Source organism: Aquarana catesbeiana, linkage group LG01 (assembly GCF_042186555.1).
Source record: "Aquarana catesbeiana isolate 2022-GZ linkage group LG01, ASM4218655v1, whole genome shotgun sequence".
NCBI classification, from domain to species: domain Eukaryota; kingdom Metazoa; phylum Chordata; class Amphibia; order Anura; family Ranidae; genus Aquarana; species Aquarana catesbeiana.
The window spans coordinates 823,858,718-823,882,128 of NC_133324.1; the positions used below are offsets into that span (position 1 = coordinate 823,858,718).

At 43.6% G+C, this 23,411-nt stretch overlaps 1 protein-coding gene across 3 annotated transcripts in view; it reads left to right on the forward strand.

Annotated features, from left to right (window-relative positions):
• Window positions 1-343: 343 nt before the first annotated feature.
• Window positions 344-23,411, forward strand: part of LOC141115190 (uncharacterized) — a 158,740-nt gene continuing 135,672 nt past the window's right edge. For all 3 annotated transcript variants that reach the window (XM_073608452.1, XM_073608454.1, XM_073608453.1), the window contains exons 1-3: window positions 344-407; window positions 19,901-19,999; window positions 20,113-20,205. In XM_073608452.1, the coding sequence (XP_073464553.1) occupies window positions 19,901-19,999; window positions 20,113-20,205 (192 nt within the window). In that variant the 5' untranslated portion in view covers window positions 344-407. The remainder of the gene's footprint in view (window positions 408-19,900; window positions 20,000-20,112; window positions 20,206-23,411) is intronic.

The following is a 23,411-nucleotide window of genomic DNA, read 5'->3' on the forward strand; positions in this document are numbered from 1 at the left end:
GTCTCTCGAAATCAGGGACAGTTGAGAGCTATGCTGATATCCATATCCCAATCATGTGCAAGCAAAAATGCTGTTTTTTTTCCTTACACCTGATTGGATATTCTTTGCAAAGTAAAGCTTTACTACATTGATTAAGCTCTGGGAAAAATCAGCTCAACTTGCAAAGTTCAGTCTATTTGCCTTTTGTAAATTTACCCCAACAGCTCATACAAAAAATGCATATTAGGAAAAAAAGCTTATAGACTTAGAAAATTCCTATCTTTAAGGTATGATTAAAGTAATAAATAATAAAAAGTTATAGGTGGTGGAAGGCTCTAGGACCCAGGGACTGTGTATGTAGTTCAGCACTTGGTTTAGAGCCTCCATGGTAACCAGTCACCGTACTGAATGAGACTAACAACAGCCAGGTATGGATTCTTACTACTACACTTCTCATGTCCTTTACACTTTAAGCATTTATGGAGTGGAAAGGAAATCCATAAGCATAGCAGTGTCTAGCAGTTGAGTGGATGATTAGTGTCTATTCCTGCGCTCTTCTGTACTCATTAACACAACATAGATCATTCAACGCACAGACCAGAGTCAGTGACCGCTCTGACATGCAGTTCAGTTCCTGCTTGGGAGCTCTGGTAACAATGTAAACCAATGTCTGCAAATGTTATGAGTTGTGACTGTGATGTAGGAAATGTGGAATATTAAGGTCCAGATATTCTAGACTGAGCCGGTGGTTGCTCTAGTCTATCCCCTTGGATTGTCTGTCCATGTATTCTTCTATTTACTAGACAATTACCGACAAGTACTGGTAACTAAGGATGAGAAAATCATTTTCTATCATTAAACTGAGACATGACGGGCATATATGCCCACTCTTCCCTGCAGCTCTATTCACACCTATGCAGGTGCAACGATGCACATGTGTTTTTGCATGATTTCGCACATCATGCTTAGGGCAGCCTATTCATTTCAATGGGCAGTCCTACACATGAAAATTAGTACATGACCTTTTTTAAAAGTCGCACTCCACCAAAACACAAGGCACTTTAAGTAGAATTCTGTTTAAAACCTAACTACCTGTCAAAACTTAAGATCTTTATCCTTACCTATTTTCCGGCCCCTCCAGTCCGGTCCATGGATCGGCTCCCCTGTATCAGCCAACACCTCCTGCAGGGAAGAGGACTGAGTGCCGACAATGGATGGGTCATAGTAAATCTATGGGTGATGTCACTGCTTAGGGATTACTAACTGTTGTTGAGCACTCTCTCTATTCCAGGGTTGCCAACCTCCCGCAGCATTGTTTACTGGCAAAACATGAAAAATTTACTGGCGCAGCTCAATTTTTTTTTACTAGCAACCTGAGAAATAACAGAACTCCTATTGAAAACTTACACAGTGAATAGTATAAATATGATATGGAAACACTGACAATACCTATAACAAAGTAATTTGCTTGATTTACACTTAAAAAGTCAACACAGCATGAAATTATCAGCCCCTGATATTTACTGGCAATTGTAAAAAAATCACTGGTTTTTACAAACTGTCAGTAAATTTACTGGCAGTTGGCAACCCTGCTCTATTCCCCTGCAGCTGCCAGGGGGAGACCACACGACCAGACCGGAGTGGTCTGAAAACAGGTAAGTACAAAGATCTTTACCTACACAGGTTAGAATCAGTGTTAGGAGGGGGGAGGGAGCATTTTTAAAGGTTAATTTCACTTTTTTTTTCTAAATTCCAGCTCCCCTATGCACCAATCTAAATTTCAGCTCCCCTATGCACCAATTCATATACTTTTTTTGCAAAAAATATCAAAGCTTTCCATTAAATCTACAGACACGTACCTTAGGGCCCTTCCACACTGGGGCGGGGGCGGCGGTAAAGCGCCGCTATTGTAAGCGGCGCTTTACAGTCGGCATTCGGCCGCTAGTGGGGCGGTTTTACCCCCCGCTAGTGGCCGAGAAAGGGTTAAAAACCACTGCAAAGCACCTTTGTAGAGGCGCTTTGCCGGCGGTATAGCCGCGCTGTCCCATTGATTTCAATGGGCAGGAGCGGTGAAGGAGCGGTATATACTCCGCTCCTTCACCGCTCCGAAGATACTGCTAGCAGGACTTTTTTTACCGTCCTGCTAGCGCACCGCTCCAGTGTGAAAGGCCTCGGGGCTTTTACACTGGAGACAAAGCAGCGGCACTTTCGGGTCAGTTTGCAGGTGCTATTATTAGCGCAATAGCGTCTGCAAACCGCCCCAGTGTGAAAGGGCCCTTACTATCCTACAGCTTATGACACAGGAAGGAATTGACCAGCTGACCTCATCAGCACACAACCTGCATCACCCTCCCATTCCCAGCTACACATTTTTTAAATGAATTGCAATCAATCAATGATCACCCTTCTCACTAAATACACAATCAGATTGCATAGTGTATGGCCATCTTTATAGAAATACATAGGAGGGAGTGGACAGAAACACTCAGCTGTCAAGCCCCGTTCACAACTCTGCAATCTGATTGTATATTGTGTCTTTAGTGAGAAGGATGATCACTGATCGATTGCATTTAATTTAAAAAACGTGCAGCTGGGAATGGAAGGGTAGATGATGCAGGGTGTGTGTTAATGAGGTCAGCTGGTCAACTCCTTCCTGTGTCATGACCTACAGTCTGTAAGGACGTAAGACAGAATCAATAGATACGTTTGGAATCATTGATGTAGGACAGTAAGGTAAGTGTCTGTAGGTATTCTGGAAAGCATTGATATTTTTGCAAACAAAGTACATGAATGCTATATTGGTACATAGGGGAGCTGGAATTTAGAAAAAAAAAAGGTGAACTTAGCCTTTAAGAGTAGTTAGGATTTGACCAGAATTCTACTTTAAGAATCAATGGCACCACCGTGCACCTGCAAAAGGCATGCAGGTTTTTGAGCGTTGTGGGAATGTGCACAAAAATATGTGCATTCCCGCCTCACACCAATGTGAACCTAATTCTGATTGCCTAAGCCACTATTGTAAAGCCGGCCATAAACATTACAATCCAACTATATAATCTTTGTATAATCTGCTATAAATATACCAAAAATGTAACATGAGGACCATCCAAAACTATCCAGTTATTTGTCTATCCATTCAGGCAAACCCTTGCAAACCATAGTTGTTGGTAGATCAAAAGGAGATTATACAGTTTAGCCAAATTCACCTTTGCCTTAGAGGGAGCTAGAGAGCAGGAGGTTTTGGGAGGAACGAAGAGGGCGATTAGGTTGGTATTTTGAGACTAGGCTAGTGATGTAGCTGGGGGCAGAGTTGTGGATGGCTTTGTAACAATGTTAGTATTTTGAATTTAATTAGTTGGGCAAGTGGCAGCCAATGGAAGGATTGGCAGAGAGGGTTAGAAGACACTGAGCGGTTTGTAAGGTGGATGAGTCTGGCAGCAGCATTCATGATGGACTGAAGGGGGGAATAGTCTATTTAAAGGTAAGCCAATGAGGAGGGAGTTGCAGTAATCAAGGCGAGAGATAACCATGGAGTGAATCAGGAGCTTTATGGTTTCCTTGGTTAAAAAGAATGCTTTTAGAAATGGAAGTGTTAGTAGTTTATTTTTTATCAATTAACAAAATGGAAAGTAAATGAACAGAAGAGAAATCCAAATCAAATCAATATTTGGTGTGACCACCCTTTGCCTTGAAAACAGCATCAATTCTTCTAGGTACACTTGCACACAATTTTTGAAGGAACTCGGCAGGCAGATTGTTTTAACCAGTTGCCGGCCAGCCGCTGCAGTTATACTGTGGCAAGTTGGCTCGGCTGCGCAAATCGACGTACTGGTATGCACTGGCTTTTGTGGGTGTGTGCGTACATGCCCGCCCGTGGGTCCGGCGGACTCGATGTGCGACGGCCACCCGCGATTGCAGGAAAGAGAGCCAGAACGGGGATCTGTCAATGTAAACAAACAGATCCCCATTCTGACAGGGGAGGAGAGGGAGATCTGCTGTTTCTAGTGATCAGGAACAGCAATCTCTCTCTTCTCCCAGGCAGCCCATCCCCCATACAATTAGAAACACCTCCTAGGGAACACAGTTAACCCCTTCCCTACCAGTGCCATTTATACAGTGATCAGTGCAGTTTCATAGCACCGATCACTGTATTGTTGTCTCTGGTCCCCAAAAAGTGTCACTTAGGGTCAGATTTGTCTGCCGCAATGTCGCAGTCCCGCTAAAAATCGCAGATCGCCACCAATACCAGTAAAAACATAAAAAAAAAAAAAAAGTCCCTAAATCTTTCCCATAGCATATACACGCTATAACTTTGCAACTGTGCAAACCAATCAATATGCGCTTTTTGCGATTTTTTTTTTTTTTTTACCAAAAATAGAATACTTATTGGCCTGATGAATACATTTGTTTTTTTTTATATTTTTTTTGGATATGTATTATAGCAAAAAGTAAAAAATATTGTTTTTTTTTTTTTCAAAATTGTCGCTTTTTTTTGTTTATAGCGCAAAAAATAAAAACTGCAGAGGTGCTTAAATACCACCAAAAGAAAGCTCTTTTTCTGGGAAAATACAGACATCAATTTTGTTTGGGTACACAGTGCCGTATTGCAAAAAATGGCCTGGTCATTAAGGGGGTAAATCCTTCCAGGGCTGAAGTGGTTAAACATCTTGGAGAACTATCCACTTCTGTGGATGAAGGCTGCCTCAAATTCTTCTGTCTCTTGATTTAATCCCAGACAGACTCAATGATGTTGAGATCAGGGCTCTGTGGGGGCCAAACTACCTGTTGAGTTCCTTCAAAAACTATATGCAAGTGTACCTTGAAAAATGAAAGAATTGATGCTGTTTTGAAGGCAAAAGGTGGTCACACGAAACTCTACTTTCCATTTTGTTAATTGATAAAAAAAACTATTAACACTTCTATTTCTGAAATTCTTAATTTACAGCATTTTTTTTTTACACCTGCCTAAAACTTTTGCACAGTAATGTATATCAGTTGCTATTACAAGCATCAATAAAATCTGGAGACAACGGTGATCACATCAAACAACAAAACTTTACAAACCCTCCATATCCATACTACTATAATATCTCCATAAACCGTACCCTCCATGTTTGATTTTTGCCTGTTTTCTATATAGTAGAGGGTTACTATGGCTGCCAGCTTTATTATTTTGCCACTGGAGGATTTAGTAAGTAACATATATTATTATTATTATTATTATACAGTATTTATATAGCGCCAACAGTTTACGTAGCGCTTTACAACTTGAGGGTAGACAGTACAAGTACAATACAATTTGATACAGTAGGAATCAGAGGGCCCTGCTCCTTAGAGCTTACAATCTAAGAGGGGAGGTCAAGAGATACAAGAGGTAATAACTGTGGGTGATGTGCTGATTGAGAAGATAAATGTACAGTTGTTAGGTGGGGGCCAGATAGGCTTCTCTGAAGAGATGAGTTTTCAGGGATCGTCTGAAAGTGGATAAAGTAGGAGAAAAACGGACGGATTGGGGTAGAGCATTCCAGAGGATGGGGGAGGCTCTGGAGAAGTCCTGAAGGCGAGCATGGGATGAGGTGACAATATATATACACAGGATGTTCTTCAGAACAATAAAAGACCATAATGCCTGCTCGTTCTGTTCTAAGTGCCGTTAGACATTTAGATATTTACTTCCTATACGTTAAATGTGTTAAACAAAGATATATTTAGTATCCAGAGAGAGCAATGTGGAGATAAGCAGGCCAGTCATAGACGGTATAAAGCAGTTGCATCCTTGTGATTCCACCCTAGGTTCATACTTCATATAATAGTAACAAATGAAACCCAGAGTCTGTCCCTGCATTGTCCTGACAGCGTGTTCTACAGACACGTTGTATATATTACGGGAGGCACAACCTCATGCTTCTCTGTGGAGTCTACTTCAGTATAGGGAGAACTGGTAGGAACTAGCACAGCTGTGAAATCTGCAGATTCTGAAATAACTTGTATATACAATGCACAAACATTGCAAACAGAATGTTTTTTGTGGAGAAAGTACATTGCAACATAGTTCTAAAAAGTAAAAAACATGGAGGGCCTGTATGAACTGGTTTCCCCCAAATCAGTGGGATTAATGTTATTTACAATTACAAATAATAGGATATTATTTTACAGGAAACATGTACAAGGCAAAATACAGAGAATGCCAAAGCTGAGCTCTCTTTCTGAAAATGCCAGTTGCCTGGCTGTCCTGCTGATTGGAAGACAGCATGGTAGTCAAAGTAGTCAAGGCACGTAGAGTACAGTATATTCCAAAGAGGGGGCTCTTGATGAGTATTTTAGAAAACCAACTCAGTTTACATCAATCCAGTCTGAGATTGCAGCTCACAGGCTGCATTGATGTGAACTGAGTTTGTTTCTAAGATACTTATCAAGAGCCCCCTCTTTGGAATATACAGTATGTGCCTTGACTACTTTAAACCACCATAAAGACAGCATGGTAGGTATTCACATTGGGTCTGGATGGTTCCCCATTGGGAAATCAGTCCTTCTATTTTAAGATTATGTGTACCTGACCATTTGCTGTTTATTGGTAGTACTAGAATGTTCCCCCCGAGAGGCAGTGGCTTCACCTTGGCGTACTCATTTACTCATGTCCCTCTATGGACAACACACATATGCTATGAATTCCAATCTACCCTACTGGCTGATGTTACTCTATTAAAGATTAGGAGGGGGTTCCAGTGTGCTGACTCCATACCTCCCAACTTTTTGAGATGGGAATGAGGGACACCTATCAGCAAAAGTATGTATAGTATAGTGAACCACAGAAGGGAAATTGCATCACCTTCAGTATGTTGCTAACATCCCAAATTGGTATAGAAAAGTAGGGACCCTAAAATAGGGAACCTATGTACCCCCCGATACAGCGGGACTTTTTAGGCGAACAAAACTATTTATATTTTATAGTTTTTAGTAAAATCCTTATTTATTTTTGTTAGAAAAAAAAGAAGCATAAAAACAGGACAAACTAGAAATAGACCTATACAAGAGTGCCTATACAGTAGATTTCCTTTCATACTGAACATTATATACTTTTGTCCATAAATACATATTTCTCTATATGCCTGACATGTTTCAGGACGATATCCCTTCTTCAGAGGCTTATTGTCAAGAGAAAAATATATGTATCAAGGCGTATTCAGAATCCAATCTTTTTAAGAAAAAAATACTGTGCATAAGATGTGCAAAAAGCAACCTTTTGTATCAGTAGAAAATTACTAAAAAAGGCGATGGCCACCAACTAGCCAGAACTGGGCGTGGCGGCTCTCCCTTGGGCTCAGGAACAACTCCGCAAAGGCCCCCAAATATAAGGACGGCCCTGCCACATCCTCACTGTAGCTTTATTATTTGGACAGAGACCTAGGACGTGATGAGCATTCGCGGGTATGGTCTCTTAAAAAGATTGGATTCTGAATACGCCTTGATACATATATTTTTCTCTTGACAATACGCCTCTGAAGAAGGGATATCGTCCTGAAACATGTAAGGCATATAGAGAAATACTATGACGTTTTAGGGGGCGTGGTCGGGGGGCGTGGTCGACCACGCCCCTAAAACGTCACAGTCCCAGCATGCCCAGGGACTGTGACATCATATGGGGGCGGGGTCTCCGCCTATATAAGTCACAACGCAGCCCTCAGAAACCAGTCCAGCCGGAGAGAGCGTCGTGTCAACATCTGGGGGAAGAGAAGAGAAGCCAAGCCAAGCCAAGAAGCCAAGAAGCCAAGAAGCCAAGAAGCCAAGAAGCCCAGAAGTCCGGACCTCCGCTCGCAATAGAGCTACATGAAGAGAGCGGAGGGGCCGGCCGAAGACCTGCGACACCGGGAGAAGAGGCCGGAGAGCGGAGAAGAACCAACCGGACGCCGGGAGAAGATGAAGCGGAGGGACCCCCGAAGCCGGAAGAAGACCCCCGAAGCCGGAGGAAGATCCCCCCCCGGAGCTGTTTAATAAAATATTTTAAAAACCTGTGTAGTGTGTTTTATTACTTACACTTTTTTCCTAGGTAAATGGGTAGGGGTACCATGTACCCCATACTCATTTACATAGGGTGGGGGGCCGGGATCTGGGGGCCCCCTTATTAAAGGGGGCTCCCAGATTCCGATAAGCCCCCGCCCGCAGACCCCGACAACCAACGGCCAGGGTTGTCGGGAAGAGGCCCTTGTCCTCATCAACATGGGGACAAGGTGCTTTGGGGGGGGGGCGCAGGGCGCCCCCCTCCCCCAAAGCACCCACCCCCCATGTTGAGGGCATGCGGCCTGGTACGGTTCAGGAGGGGGGGGGGGCGCTCGCTCGTCCCCACCCCCTTTCCTGACCGGCCAGGCTGCGTGCTCGGATCGGGGTCTGGTATGGATTTTAGGGGGACCCCACGCCGTTTTTTCGGCGTAGCGGGGTTCCCCTTTATAATCCATACCAGACCTAAGGGCCTGGTATGCCCCGCGCTCGCCGCAATAGGAAGATTTGTTTTTCCTATTGCAGCGAGCGCGAGATGCAATACCATCCCCTCGTGTCGTATTTGGTCTGTCGGACCAGCCTACACACGAGCGGGCTTTCCGTCGGACCAGCACACACACGAGCGGACTTTCCGCCCGAAACTGAGTCCGACGGAAAGATTTCAAACATGTTTGAAATCTAGGTCCGGCGGGCTTTTGGGAAGAAGTCCGCCGGAAAAGTCCGCCGCCGCCCACACACGGGCGGATTGTCCGGCACACTCTGGTCCGCCGGACCAAGTATGCCGGAAAGTCCGACCGTGTGTACGCGGCATTAGACATTTCTGTTGCCTTTGACACAGTTGACCACCCACTCCTCCTCAATAAACTCCACTCCCTTGGCCTCTGTGACTCTGCTCTTTCCTGGTTCTTCTCCTACCTATCTCTGCGCACTTACAGTTTCACATTTAACAACATCTCCTCCAGTCCTCTTTCTGTTGGGGACCCCAAGGCTCTGTCCTTGGGCCCCTCCTATTCTCTCTCTATACCTCTTCCCTGGGCCAGTTGATAACTTACCATGGCTTCAAATAACACCTCTCGAGTACTGTCTACCATGTGACTGCCCTGACATATCACAGCAGGTCACATGACAGTTGTACACAATGAATGGCTTAATTTCAAGCCATCCAAGGTGTACAAATGTGTGGCTATGTTTGTATTTCCCTTCCCAGTTAAGGACAGGAGAGCCAATAATCGGCAAGTCGGATAGGGCACAGTGAGTACATTTTGTACACTGAAAATCAAGGCACTGATCATCAGGGCCCTGATGATCAGTGCAGCCAAATCTCTGCCCATCAATGCAGGTTATCAGTGCCCTTCATTGCAGCTTATCAGTGCCCACTCACAGGTGTGAGCCTGCTCAAGTGCCCCCATAGCAAGAGGCTTGCTATTGGGGGCACTCCTCAGCAGGGGGGAGGAGCCAGGACCTTAAGCGGAGGACCCAAAATGAAGAGGATTGGGGCTGCTCTGTGCAAAACCATTGCACAGAATAGGTAACTATAACATGTTTACATTACAAATAACACCAATCATGTGCTAGATAGCGCTTTCAATCATAAAACGAATATGTGAATATAATGAATACTACCACAAATGATATAAATTAACAATACCGATGAAGCCCACACACGGTCGGATTTGTTCCGTTGGACCAGTCAGGTCGAAAAGTTTGGTCGTGTGTACACGGCTTTACAGGTTTTCTTACCCTGTATTTGGCTCCATCCATCTTCCCATCAACTCTGACCAGCCTCCTAGTCCCTGCTGAAGAAAAGCATCCCCACAACATGATGCTGCCACCACCATGTTTCACAGTGGGGATGGTGTGTTCAGGGTGATGTGCAGTGTTTGTTTTTCACCACAGATAGCGTTTTGCTTTTAGACCAAAAAGTTCAATTTTGGTCTTATCTGACCAGAGCACCTTCTTCCACGTGTCTGCTGTGTCCACCACATGGCTTCTCATAAACTGCAAACGTGACTTCTTATGGCTTTCCAACAATGGCTTTCTTCTTGCCGCTCTTCCAAAAAAGGCCAGATTTGTGGAGTGTATGACTAATAGTTGTCCTGCGGACAGATTCTCCCACCTAAACTGTGGATCTCTGCAGCTCCTCCACAGTTACCATGGGCCTCTTAGCTGCTTCTTTGATTAATGCTCTCCTTGCCCGGCCTGTCAGTTTAGGTAGACAGTCATGTCTTGGTAGGTTTGCAGTTGTGCCATACTCTTTCCATTTTCGGATGATGGATTGAACAGTGCTCCGTGAGATGTTAAAAACTCGGGATAATTTTTTATAACCTAACCCTGCTTTAAACTTCTCCATAACTTTATCCCTGACCTGTCTGGTGTATTACTTGGCCTTCATGATGCTGTTTGTTGACTAATGTTCTCTAACAAACCTCTGAGGGCTTCACAGAACAGCTGTATTTATACTGAGATTAAAATGCACACAGGTGGACCCTATTTACTAATTATGTGACTTCTGAAGGCAATTGGTTCCACTAGATTTTAGTTAGGGCTTCCGAGTAATGGGGGGCTGAATACAAATGCACGCCACACTTTTCACATATTTATTTGTAAAACATTTTGAAAACCATTTATCATTTTTTTCCATTTTACAATTATGTGCCACTTTGTGTTGGTCTATCACAAAAAATCCCAATAAAATATGTTTACCTTTTTGGTTGTAACATGACAAAATGTGGGAAATTTCAAGGGGTGTGAATACTTTTTCAAGGCACTGTACCTGCTCTGTGCAATGGTATGTACAGAGTGACCCCGAACCAACTCTTCTGGGGTTCCCCACCAGCATTCTTGGCTCCTCTTCTTCTTGCTCCTGAGCTGGGTTGTGTGTTTCCATTGACAACATATACAATGCAGCTCGGCCATGCCCCCGCTCTCTGCTCACAGGATTTGATTGACAGCAGCAGAAGCCAATGGTTCTCTGTCCTGTGATGTAGGGAGAGCGGAGAGAGCGGCTACAGACTGTACAGTGCAGGATCGAGGGAGGACTTAGGTAAGTATTTGGGGGGTATTTATAAAGTAGTGAATGTGACTTTTCTGGTGAATCAGTAGCAAACATTCACTGGTGGTAAATCAATCACTGTCATTTAAACCACATAACCTTGGAAGATTTAGCTGCAGTTAATGTTTCGTTAATGCCAGATTCACTGCTTAATAAATAGCCCTCTATGATTCCAAACTGTATGGTTTACCTAATGCAAAGAGTAGTCAATGGGCAGACTGTGCTGTCTGATTGAGCTGTGTAAACGTCAACTGGCAGGCAAGAAGCTTCCTTATACTGTATATATTTCAACTGTGTACTTAGCTGTTTGCCTAGAGTTCGGCTTTAAACTAATTTACCATATAAAGCCTTACAACATGAATTATCTGATACTCCACAGTAACCTAACACTGCAGCCTCTGAGTCTGTTAAAAAGTACATGCTTGGAATGTTTTAATAATTATCACTTCATTAACGAACACTGCGTCCCCTGACACCTTATAAATACACAATAATAATAAAAACACATTTTACTAGTCCGTGAATAGGCCTCCAAATGACAATTGTTCCATTAAACCCTTGGTGAAATAACTTCATTTACTGTGCACCCTATAAACATTGCTGAGGACTGTGTCCTGGTTCATTTTCATATCTGAACACGGTGAATTTAACATTTCAATAGAGACTGTGACATGTAGTAACTCGCTATTCATCAAAGTCATGAATAAAAAACAATATTATCCATCTATTTTCTTAAGTGAGAAATTATTTAAAGTGTAATACCTGATACACATATATACTGTGTGTGTGTGTGTGTGTGTGTATATATATATATATATATATATATATATATATATATATATATATATATATATATATATATATATATATATATATATATATATATAGTGTTTATATTACTTTACAAAAGTATAAAATAATTTAAAAACCCAGAGGGTAGATTAAGATCCCCTTCTAATTGCCAGAGCAGCTACAGACCTGAGATCGGTCAGATCATGGCTCTACACTTAATTCACTTCTATAAGCAGCTAAACCCTTCTCTAGGGAAAGAGTTTGTATTTACTTGTGTACCAAAGTTAAAGTGTTACTAAACCCACAACAGTAAAATCAGTCTGTATACAAAGTAAAGCATGCTTGTTATACTCACTGTAGGGTTAATCCTTTGCATTGTGCCTGGTGTCTCTCTGATCCTCATCTTCTTCCACTGACTCTAAAAAATAACCTGATATTTACAGAGCCAGGGGACGGGCTGCACGTGCTCAGTTTGGTGTGTGTTGCTAGAGAGTTTTTTTATTTTCCTGGGAGGGTGCATGTGATCAGATCAGGGCCAATCAGCACTGTCCAGACATGTCCAGACAGAGGATCAGGGGAGAATGAAAACTACTCCTACAAGCTTTACTAGAAACTGATAGAAGTCACAAGGCTGCTATATACTGCTGATGGGAAAATGTATTTATCAGTTTGTATTTACTAAAATAATTGCATTTCCATGTTATGTGTACTGTGGGAGACCAGATATAGTGAATGCAGGTTTTGGGTTTAGTAACACTTTAACCACTTGCCGACCATCCGCCGCAGTTGTACTGCGGCAGAATGGCACGGCTGGGCGAAATGACGTTGTGTAACGTCCAGGGCTTTTTTTCTCAAACAATAGGTGCTGGAACTCAACCACAACCCCCCAAAACCCCTCCACCCACACACACCCTCCAAATCACATCAAATAGTGGGTGTGGTCAGTCAAATTTTACGAACAGTAGGAGGGTCCTAAAGGGGCATTAACCACTTGAGCCCCGGACCATTATGCTGCCTAAGGACCAGAGGTCTTTTTCCAATTTGGCACTGCGTCGCTTTAACTGCTAATTGCGCGGTCATGCAATGCTGTACCCAAACGAAATTTGCGTCCTTTTCTTCCCACAAATAGAGCTTTCTTTTGATGGTATTTGATCACCTCTGCGGTTTTTATTTTTTGCGCTATAAACGGAAAAAGACCGAAAATTTTGAAAAAAAATGATATTTTCTACTTTTTGTTATAAAAAAAATCCAATAAACTAAATTTTAGTCATACATTTAGGCCAAAATGTATTCGGCCACATGTCTTTGGTAAAAAAAATGTCAATAAGCGTATATTTATTGGTTTGCGCAAAAGTTATAGCGTCTACAAACTAGGGTACATTTTCTGGAATTTACACAGCTTTTAGTTTATGACTGCCTATTTCATTTCTTGAGGTGCTAAAATGGCAGGGCAGTACAAACCCCCCCCAAATGACCCCATTTTGGAAAGTAGACACCCCAAGGAAATTGCTGAGAGGCATGTTGAACCCATTGAATATTTATTTTTTTTGTCCCAAGTGATTGAAAAATGACAAAAAAAAAAAAAAATATTTACAAAAAGTCGTCACTAAATGATATATTGCTCACACAGGCCATGGGCCTATGTGGAATTGCACCCCAAAATACATTTAGCTGCTTCTCCTGAGTATGGGGATACCACATGTGTGGGACTTTTTGGGAGCCTAGCCGCGTACGGGGCCCCGAAAACCAATCACCGCCTTCAGGATTTCTAAGGGTGTAAATTTTTGCTTTCACTCTTCACTGCCTATCACAGTTTCGGAGGCCATGGAATGCCCAGGTGGCACAAAACCCCCCAAAATGACCCCATTTTGGAAAGTAGACACCCCAAGCTATTTGCTGAGAGGCATATTGAGTCCATGGAATATTTTATATTTTGACACAAGTTGCGGGAAAGTGACACTTTTTTTTTTTTTTTTTTCATAAAGTTGTCACTAAATGATATATTGCTCACACAGGCCATGGGCATATGTGGAATTGCACCCCAAAATACATTTAGCTGCTTCTCCTGAGTATGGGGATACCACATGTGTGGGACTTTTTGGGAGCCTAGCCGCGTACTGGACCCCGAAAACCAATCACTGCCTTCAGGATTTCTAAGGGTGAAAATTTTTGATTTCACTCTTTACTGCCTATCACAGTTTCGGAGGCCATGGAATGCCCAGGTGGCACAAAACCCCCCCAAATGACCCCATTTTGGAAAGTAGACACCCCAAGCTATTTGCTGAAAGGCATGGTGAGTATTTTGCAGCTCTCATTTGTTTTTGAAAATGAAGAAAGACAAGAAAAAACATTTTTTTTTTTTCTTTTTTCAATTTTCAAAACTTTGTGACAAAAAGTGAGGTCTGCAAAATACTCACTATACCTCTCAGCAAATAGCTTGGGGTGTCTACTTTCCAAAATGGGGTCATTTGTGGGGGTTTTGTGCCACCTGGGCATTCCATGGCCTCCGAAACTGTGATAGGCAGTGAAGAGTGAAATCAAAAATTCACGCCCTTAGAAAGCCTGAAGGCGGTGCTTGGTTTTCGGGGTCCCGTACGCGGCTAGGCTCCCAAAAAGTCTCACACATGTGGTATCCCCGTACTCAGGAGAAGCAGCAGAATGTATTTTGGGGTGTAATTTCACATATTTCCATGGCATGTTTGAGCAATATATCATTTAGTGACAACTTTGTGCAAAAAAAAAAAAAAAAAAAAAAAAATTTGTCTCTTTCCCGCAACTTGTGTCGCAATATAAAATATTCCATGGACTCGACATGCCTCTCAGCAAATAGCTTGGGGTGTCTACTTTCCAAAATGGGGTCATTTGGGGGGGTTTTGAACTGTCCTGGCATTTTATGCACAACATTTAGAAGCTTATGTCACACATCACCCACTCTTCTAACCACTTGAAGACAAAGCCCTTTCTGACACTTATTGTTTACATGAAAAAGTTTTTTTTTTTTTGCAAAAAAATTACTTTGAACCCCCAAACATTATATATTTTTTTAAAGCAAATGCCCTACAGATTAAAATGGTGGGTGTTTCATTTTTTTTTTTCACACAGTAATTGCGCAGCGATTTTTCAAACGCATTTTTTGGGGAAAAAACACACTTTTTTTAATTTTAATGCACTAAAACACGCTATATTGCCCAAATGTTTGATGAAATAAAAAAGATGATCTTAGGCCGAGTACATGGATACCAAACATGACATGCTTTAAAATTGCGCACAAACGTGCAGTGGCAACAAAATAAATACATGTTTAAAAGCCTTCAAAAGCCTTTACAGGTTACCACTTTAGATTTACAGAGGAGGTCTACTGGAAAAATTACTGCACTCGATCTGGCCTTCGCGGTGATACCTCACATGCATGGTGCAATTGCTGTTTATGTTTGACGACAGACCGCCGCTTGCGTTCGCCTTAGCGCGAGAGCAGGGGGCGACAGGGGTGTTTTTTTTTTTTGTTTTTTTTTTCTTTATTATTTTTTTGCTTTTTTAATCTTACTTTTAAACTGTTCCTTTCATATTTTTTTTTTTAATCATTTTTATTGTTATCTCGGGGAATGTAAATATCCCCTATGATAGCAATAGGTAGTGACAGGTACTCTTTTTTGAAAAAATTGTGGTCTATTAGACCCTAGATCTCTCCTCTGCCCTCAAAGCATCTGACCACACCAAGATCGGTGTGATAAAATGCTTCCCCAATTTCCCAATGGCGCTATTTACATCTGGCGAAATCTAAGTCATGAAATACTCGTAGCTTCCGGTTTCTTAGGCCATAGAGATGTTTGGAGCCACTCTGGTCTCTGATCAGCTCTATGGTCAGCTGGCTGAATCACCGGCTGCATTCTCAGGTTCCCTGTTGAGACAGGAGAGCCAGAGAAAAACACGGAAGACGGTGGGGGGGGGGGGCATTCCCTCCCACGGCTTGTAAAAGCAGTCTAGAGGCTAATTAGCCGCTAGGATTGCTTTTACATGAAAGCCGACCGCTGGCTGAAAAGAATGATACCAAGATGATACCTAAACCTGCAGGCATCATTCTGGTATAACCACTCAAAGTCGTGAATGGCGTACCTGAAGACAAAAAAATGGTTAACAATGGTTAACAATAAAGCACAGTAAACAGTAAAGTATAAATAATTACATACCTGAAAAACAAACATGATAAAACATAATAACAATAACAATAACAATAAAACATTGCAGAATAGAATACAGTAAAAAAGAGCAGAACAATAGAGAGAGAGAATAGAGAGAGAGAGAACAATAAAACAACAACTATTTTTTTTTATTTCATATTTTTTTTTTTTTTTACACTTTTTTTGTAACTAACTTTTATAACGGTAACCGGTTCCAGGTTCGGGTCTCTCAAAATGCGATGGCATCTTGGGAGACCCTGTGAAAGTGTGCCTAGTCTGTGCAATGCTGTACCCTACGCTAATACTCAACTAGTGCATGGTAGCGTTCAAAACATTCACCAATGCAAAGACCAGGATTGTCAGGACAGGAGGGACAATAATAGCGGGTGTCACGCCTATATCCGCGCTTGCTGCAGACACGACATCTTTTTTGGGGGGTTCGTTGGGTAGGGGTACTCGGGAGGACATAAAAATGCCTCTCATGCAGCCGACTGCATTTGGTTGGGGATGTGAATGGGGGAAGTACGGGCGCTGCAGAAGCGGTGGGTTCCCAATTAGGATTGGCGAATGCAGCAGGAAGGGCATTATGGGCACGATGGGCCTGTGTTTGTCTTTTTGGTGGCAGCGGGACACTACTTGTGCTTGCCACCTCACCAGCTTGAACTGCACTTATGGGACTCGCCACGTCACCACGTGTTACTGCAGTGCTGGTTTGACTACGACCGGGGTGTACTAGGCCGCTGGCACTTGCCAGTTCACCAAAACGCTACCAAAAAACGTTAGCGATCGCAGGGATCAGGCCTGACTCTGCGAACGCTGCAGTTATGCGTTTAGTGTTTTGTAAGTGTCAGTGATCGATCGATACTGCACTTGGGTGGGCTGGGCCGGGCCGGGCGGAGGGGCAAAACGCAGGTGCTAGCAGGTATCTGGGCTGATCCCGCTAACACTGCGTTTTTGGGAACCCTAAACTGCTGGTGACGCCAGTATAGATCTGATCGGATCAGATATTGATCCGTTCAGATACTATACCACTAAGGGAGGCGTATGCTGCGTGCGTGGGTGTTAGTGGTACTGGCGCTAACCTGACGCTGCCTGGGGCTGGTGCTTGCCAGTTCACCAAAACGCTACAAAAAAAACTGTTAGCGATCGCAGGGATCAGGCCTGACTCTGCGAACGCTGCAGTTATGCGTTTAGTGTTTTGTAAGTGTCAGTGATCGATCAATACTGCACTTGGGTGGGCTGGGCTGGGCCGGGCGGAGGGGCAAAACGCAGGTGCTAGCAGGTATCTGGGCTGATTCCGCTAACACTGCGTTTTTGGGAACCCTAAACTGCTGGGGACGCTAGTATAGATCTGATCGGATCAGATATTGATCCGTTCAGATACTATACCACTAAGGGAGGTGTACGGTGCGTGCGTGGGTGTTAGCGGTACTGGCACTAACCTGACGCCTGGGGCTGGTGCTTGCCAGTTCACCAAAATGCTACCAAAAAAACTGTTAGCGATCGCAGGGATCAGGCCTGACTCTGCGAACGCTGCAGTTATGCGTTTAGTGTTTTGTAAGTGACAGTGATCGATCGATACTGCACTTGGGTGGGCTGGGCGGAGGCACAAAACGCAGGTGCTAGCAGGTATCTGGGCTGATCCCGCTAACACTGCGTTTTTGGGAACCCTAAACTGCTGGGGACGCTAGTATAGATCTGATCGGATCAGATATTGATCCGATCAGATACTATACCACTAAGGGAGGCGTATGCTGCATGCGTGGGTGTTAGCGGTACTGGCGCTAATCTGACGCTGCCTGGGGCGACGCATATCACCGCCGGGCGATCAGGGGGCTAAACCTTTATTTGGTAATAAACGGCGGGTGCCCTGACACTATAAAAAATAAACGAACTAACCAGCGTCATCCGTAACGGTTATACGGTGATCAGTGGTGAAAGGGTTAACTAGGGGGCAATCAAGGGGTTAAAACATTTATTAGGTAGTATATGGGGGTCCCTGACGCTATAAAACGCTGACGGCGAACCTAAATATTTACCTCACTAACTAGCGTCACCAGCGACACTAATACAGCGATCAGAAAAATGATCGCTTAGTGACACTGGTGACAGGGGGTGATCAAGGGGTTAAAACTTTATTAGGGGGGGTTAGGGGGGTACCCTAGACCTAAAGGGGGGTAATACTCACTGTCCCAACACTGTAACTGTCACAAACTGACACTATGCAGTAATCAGAAAAAAAAAAAAAAAAAAACAAAAAAAACTGCTGGTGTCAGTTTGTGACAGGGGGGGGGGGTGATTGGGGGGGGATCGGGGGGCGATCGGGGGGGGGGATCGGGGTGTTTTGTGTGCCTGGCATGTTCTACTGTGTGTGTGTGTGTTGTGCACTCACATAGATGTCTTCTCTCCTCGGGCCGGAACGGAAAATACCGACCCGAGGGGAGATGACATCACTTCCTTTGCTGCTGTTTAGCATACAGCAGCAAAGGAGTGTTTTCATTGGCCGGCGGCGATCGCGAGGGGGGGGCCACGAACGGATGGTCTCCCCCTCATCACCGATCGCCGCTGGACAAAAGACGACCGCCTCGGGCACCGGGTGGGGGTCCGATCGGACCCCCCACCCGCGGAAGGCAAATCACGTACCCTGTACGTGATTTTGCCTGTCCGTGCCACTTTGCCGACGTACATCGGCGTGAGGCGGTCGTCAAGTGGTTAAATACCAAGACATACATACAGAGTGCAGAGTTCAAGGGGGTTACACACAGAGTGCAGAGCTGTCACGTGTAAACACAGAAACCGGACTTCTGTGTTTACAAGTGATTGTGGTCAGCAGGCCCCCCCCCCCCCCCCCCCCAAGGGTCTGAGCCAGAGGTGGTGGAACTGAGTTCCACCAAGTTCCCCCTGAAAAAAAGCCCTGGTAACGTCGCTTCGCCCTGTGGTCACTAGGGGACCAATCACCGCCGGGCACACAATTTCCGGTTCTCTGAGGGGAGAAGTGACAGATCGTCTGTTCATACAGAGTATGAACAGTGATCTATCTCTTTCCCTACACAGTCCCCTCCCCCCTTCAGTTAGAACACACAGTAGGGAACACATTAACCCCTTGATTGCCCCCTAGTGGTTAACCCTTTCACTGCCAGTGACATTTTTACAGTAATCAATGCATTTTTATAGCACTGATTGCTGTAAAAATGCCAATGGTCCCAAAAGTGTGTCAAAATTGTCCGACATGTCCACCATAATGTCGCAGTCCCGATAAAAATCGCAGCTCATTACTAATAAAAAAACATTAATAATAAAAATGCCACAAAACTATGCCCTATTTTGTAAACGCTATAACTTTTGTGCAAACCAATCAATATACGCTTATTGGGATTTTTTTTACCAAAAATATGTAGAAGAATACATATCGGCCTAAACTGAGGAAAAAAATTGTTTTTTTTTTATATATTTTTGGGGGATATTTATTATAGCAAAAAGTAAAAAATAATGCGTTTTTTTCAAAATTGTCGCTCTTTTTATGTTTATAGCGCAAAAAATAAAAACCGCAGACGTTATCAAATACCACCAAAAGAAAGCTCTATTTGTGGGAAAAAGAGGATGTCAATTTTGTTTGGGTGCAACGCCGCAAGACCGCGCAATTGTCAGTTAAAGCGACGCGGTGCCGAAACGCAAAAAGTGCTCTGGTCAGGAAGGGGGTAAAACCTTCCGGGGCTGAAGTGGCTAAGGCAAGGTCTTAGGGATGTTTTCTCTTCTCAAAATACAAGCCTACTTAATAAATATAATATGAATATTTCTTAATTATTCTATCCATTTCTCTTTTTTGGTTCCTATACATCAACTATAATTATACAGCATTAAGTTAGCAATGTGATCATCCGATCATAATTTCTTTTTTAAATAGATGGATAAAATTAATTTTGTCCAAAGCTGGTCACGGTACAACAATAAGGTGCAAGCCTTGCAGCAGACACTTGGACTTTCAGCACTGCAAAAATCCGAGGTAACTAATAAATTCCTACTTTGCGTATGCTACATTCCTCCAATATTATTTACATTGTGCATTGCAATCAAAATGCTACTCCCTTTAATATCTGTAATTTTGTTTTGCTTTAGAAGAAGGAGCTGGATTCCAAATGGGTCACCTATGATTCACAAGTACAGACCCTTAAGAAGAAACTTGAAATGTATTCACTTGAAAACTCTTTGGTAAAGTTAATATCAATGGAAAAAAAAGTAATCCTTTTGGGACTCTTAAAGAGGAATTAAACCCTGTAAAGTAAAAGCATTGCATACTAGCACATTATGTGACACTTATTATGTGACACTTACCTGCAAACTTACCTCTTGAGGCCGCATCCATGTCTTCCTTCCAGGGCCGCGGACTCTGGCTCTGTGACTGGCCGGAGCCGCCAGTCACGACACTCGCTAGTGAAGAAATGGCCTGGAGGGCCCTTTCTTCACAGCGCAAGCGTCGATTACATCATCGGCGCAGTACAAAGTAAATATCTCCTAAACTGCGCACATTTAGGAGATATTTACTGTACATATAGGTAAGCCTTATCATAGGTACCTATAGGTACAACTTGCAAATGGAGGTTACAACCTAATGCTTAGATTTGTCGATATATTCTTTATCCTCTACTGTGTCTATAACATTGATTGCTTAGGGAAACTAGGAGCCTCCCTACCTCCATTCTATGTATTTGGAGGCTTCTGATGTCCCTAGTAATAGTGGAGCCAATAAAAGGCTCGGACAGGGAATGACTCCCCAGATTCCTCTATTTGGGGCAACACAGACCTTTCCGGTCTTTTGGAGCCTGGCAACCCCCAGTACCAGGCTTGTCCAAAATCCGGCCCGCGGGCAAATTGCAGCTCGCGTTCTGGTTAAATGCAGCCCACCTGGTAAGATGTATATATATATCTTTTTGTGGCCCCCAGGGCCACAAAAGATATATACTATATCTATTGGCACTGCCTCGGAGGGGAAGGGAGGAGGGTGGGACGAGCGCCATCAGATTACATACAGGAGAATATCCTGTTTACTGGGCAGCATCTGTAATAGGAATCCTGTCCTGGGCATTGATGAGGCTGCATTCATGGCAATAGTAAGGCTGCATTCATGGCAATGGTGAGTCTGCATTCATGGCAATGGTGAGGCTGTATTCATGGCAATGTTGAGGCTGCATTCATGGCAATTGTAAGGCTGCATTCATGGCAATGGTGAGGCTGCATTCGTGGCAATGGTGAGGCTGCATTCATGGCAATGGTGAGGCTGCATTCATGGCAATGGTGAGGCTGCATTCATGGCAATGGTAAGGCTGCATTCATTGCAATGGTGAGGCTGCCTTCATGGCAATGACGAGGCTGCCTTCATGGCAATGGTGAGGCTGCAGATGGGCACTGATTAGGCTGCATTGATGGGCACTGACCCTTATTTTGCTCCATAGTTCTTTATTTAAAAATTTTTATCCTAAAACTTCACTCTTAAAGTGAAGGTGCGTGTTATACGCCTGTTCGTGTTATACACCGATAAATACGTTATATCCAAATACCACGCCCCAAGCTCACCCTTAGTCCTGAGCGGCGCTTGGGGATTCGTTGGGGCCACAAAAGATATATATATCCAAAAAACACACCCAGGCTCATCTCTTCACCACACACAGCCACAAAGCCAAGATAATTCTTGTTGAGCAGTGCATTAGTGCTCAGATGAACACACTTAGACCGAATTTTAATGGTTCAAAGAATGTCAGTCAAAATGGTCGGCCCTCACGCATGTTCACTTCATCAAATCTGGCCCTCTTTGAAAAAAGTTTGGACACCCCTGCCCTACGTCAACCTATTCTGTTTTTGGATGGTAGGGGTAAGGCCCACCACCACCCAGTTGATAGCTTGGAAAGTCACCCTTTGGATGGAACTTGATCAAAGGCCTCCTCTGTAAACTTTCCCATCCTAAGACTTCATATTTTATGAATAACAGCCCATCACCAACTACATGTTTAGCAGGGGCGTACCTAGAGCATTTGGCATCCAGGGTGGATCCTTTATCTGGCACCCCCTCTGGCACACCCCCCCCCCCCCCTCATCTGGCAATAATCTAAGTGAAATACCGCTGTGCACACACTTACCACAGGGGTGTTTGTTTGCAAGACAAGTAGGTGTGGTATGGCGACAGTGGAATCAGGATGTAAACATTTCTGGGGTGTTCGCTGGGGTGCAAAGCATAAAGAAAAGTGTGGTTCTGCAATGTGGAATACACGCCAACCACAGGGACAAAGAAATTGGGCTGGAAATGCGTTCCAGCAGGCACTTCCTGCTGCCGTATGCGTCATTTCCCTTCTGCGGGCTGCTGCCATCTTTGCAGAGACCGCTACTAGAGGTCAAAGCTCTCTATGGTCGAAAATGGATTCAGAACTGCTGAATAACCCCTAAGCGGCGCTAGCCTGGCACCCCTCCAATGTGTGGCTCCCAGGGCAGCCTGCCCCCCTGTTGGTACGCCACTGATGTTTAGACAATTATTATCTTCTCTAACTGCTGTTAGAACAGAGTTTTTACTTACTATAAAGCTTTTCTATTAGCTCCATTGAGTGCCGCCAGAATGTACAGTGGCAAACGCACTTCTGACTCCCAGCTGCATTGGAAGGGGGTCTATTACCAACATCAGTCCAGTGTTGCATAGCAATTCATAAAGCACAGTCCTGTGATGATGGTTTGGCTATGGTTTATGAATGGCTAAGCAGAGGGAGAAGAACAACACTGGAACGGGGATCTGTAATAGACCCTATTCCAGTAGTGTGGCTCCTTATACACATTCTAGCAGCACTAAGTGATGCTAATAGAAAAGCTTTTGCTGTTCTAACAGAAGTTAAAGAAGATAATAAGTGTCCAAAAATGTAAAAATGTACCCAGTGTTAGACTTAACGCTGTTATTCATTAACGAGGGGGGAAATGTGAAGCACATTTTTTTCTCTTTCCTTAGTCAATACCTGTTACAAAGAAGAATGGAAACTATAATGCTGCAATAGGTAAGTACATGCAGGAAAGTGTTGAGTGGGTAGCTAGCTTGTAGTCATGTACTGAAGGAGGTAGGTCATCAACAGGTAGGTTACTCCATAATCCAAGTCCAACCACTGCTGCAAAAGCCTTAGCCCTTGCTTCTATATGTATTTTGAATGGCATAATAAAGATTTTAAAACAACAATCAGGATCATCATTTTCCATGGGACCAGTCCCTGTTGGATATTTATCCACTGTTTAATCAAAATCACAAAAAGAAAGAGTGGGCGACCCTGGTGTTAACACTGACTTTGTTTACTTTTTACTAGGCACGCTATGTCAGGTTTTATGTCAGTCGTTCCTAAGTGGAGACACTGTTCACAGGTGTGGTAAAAACACATCTTAACTATGAGAGC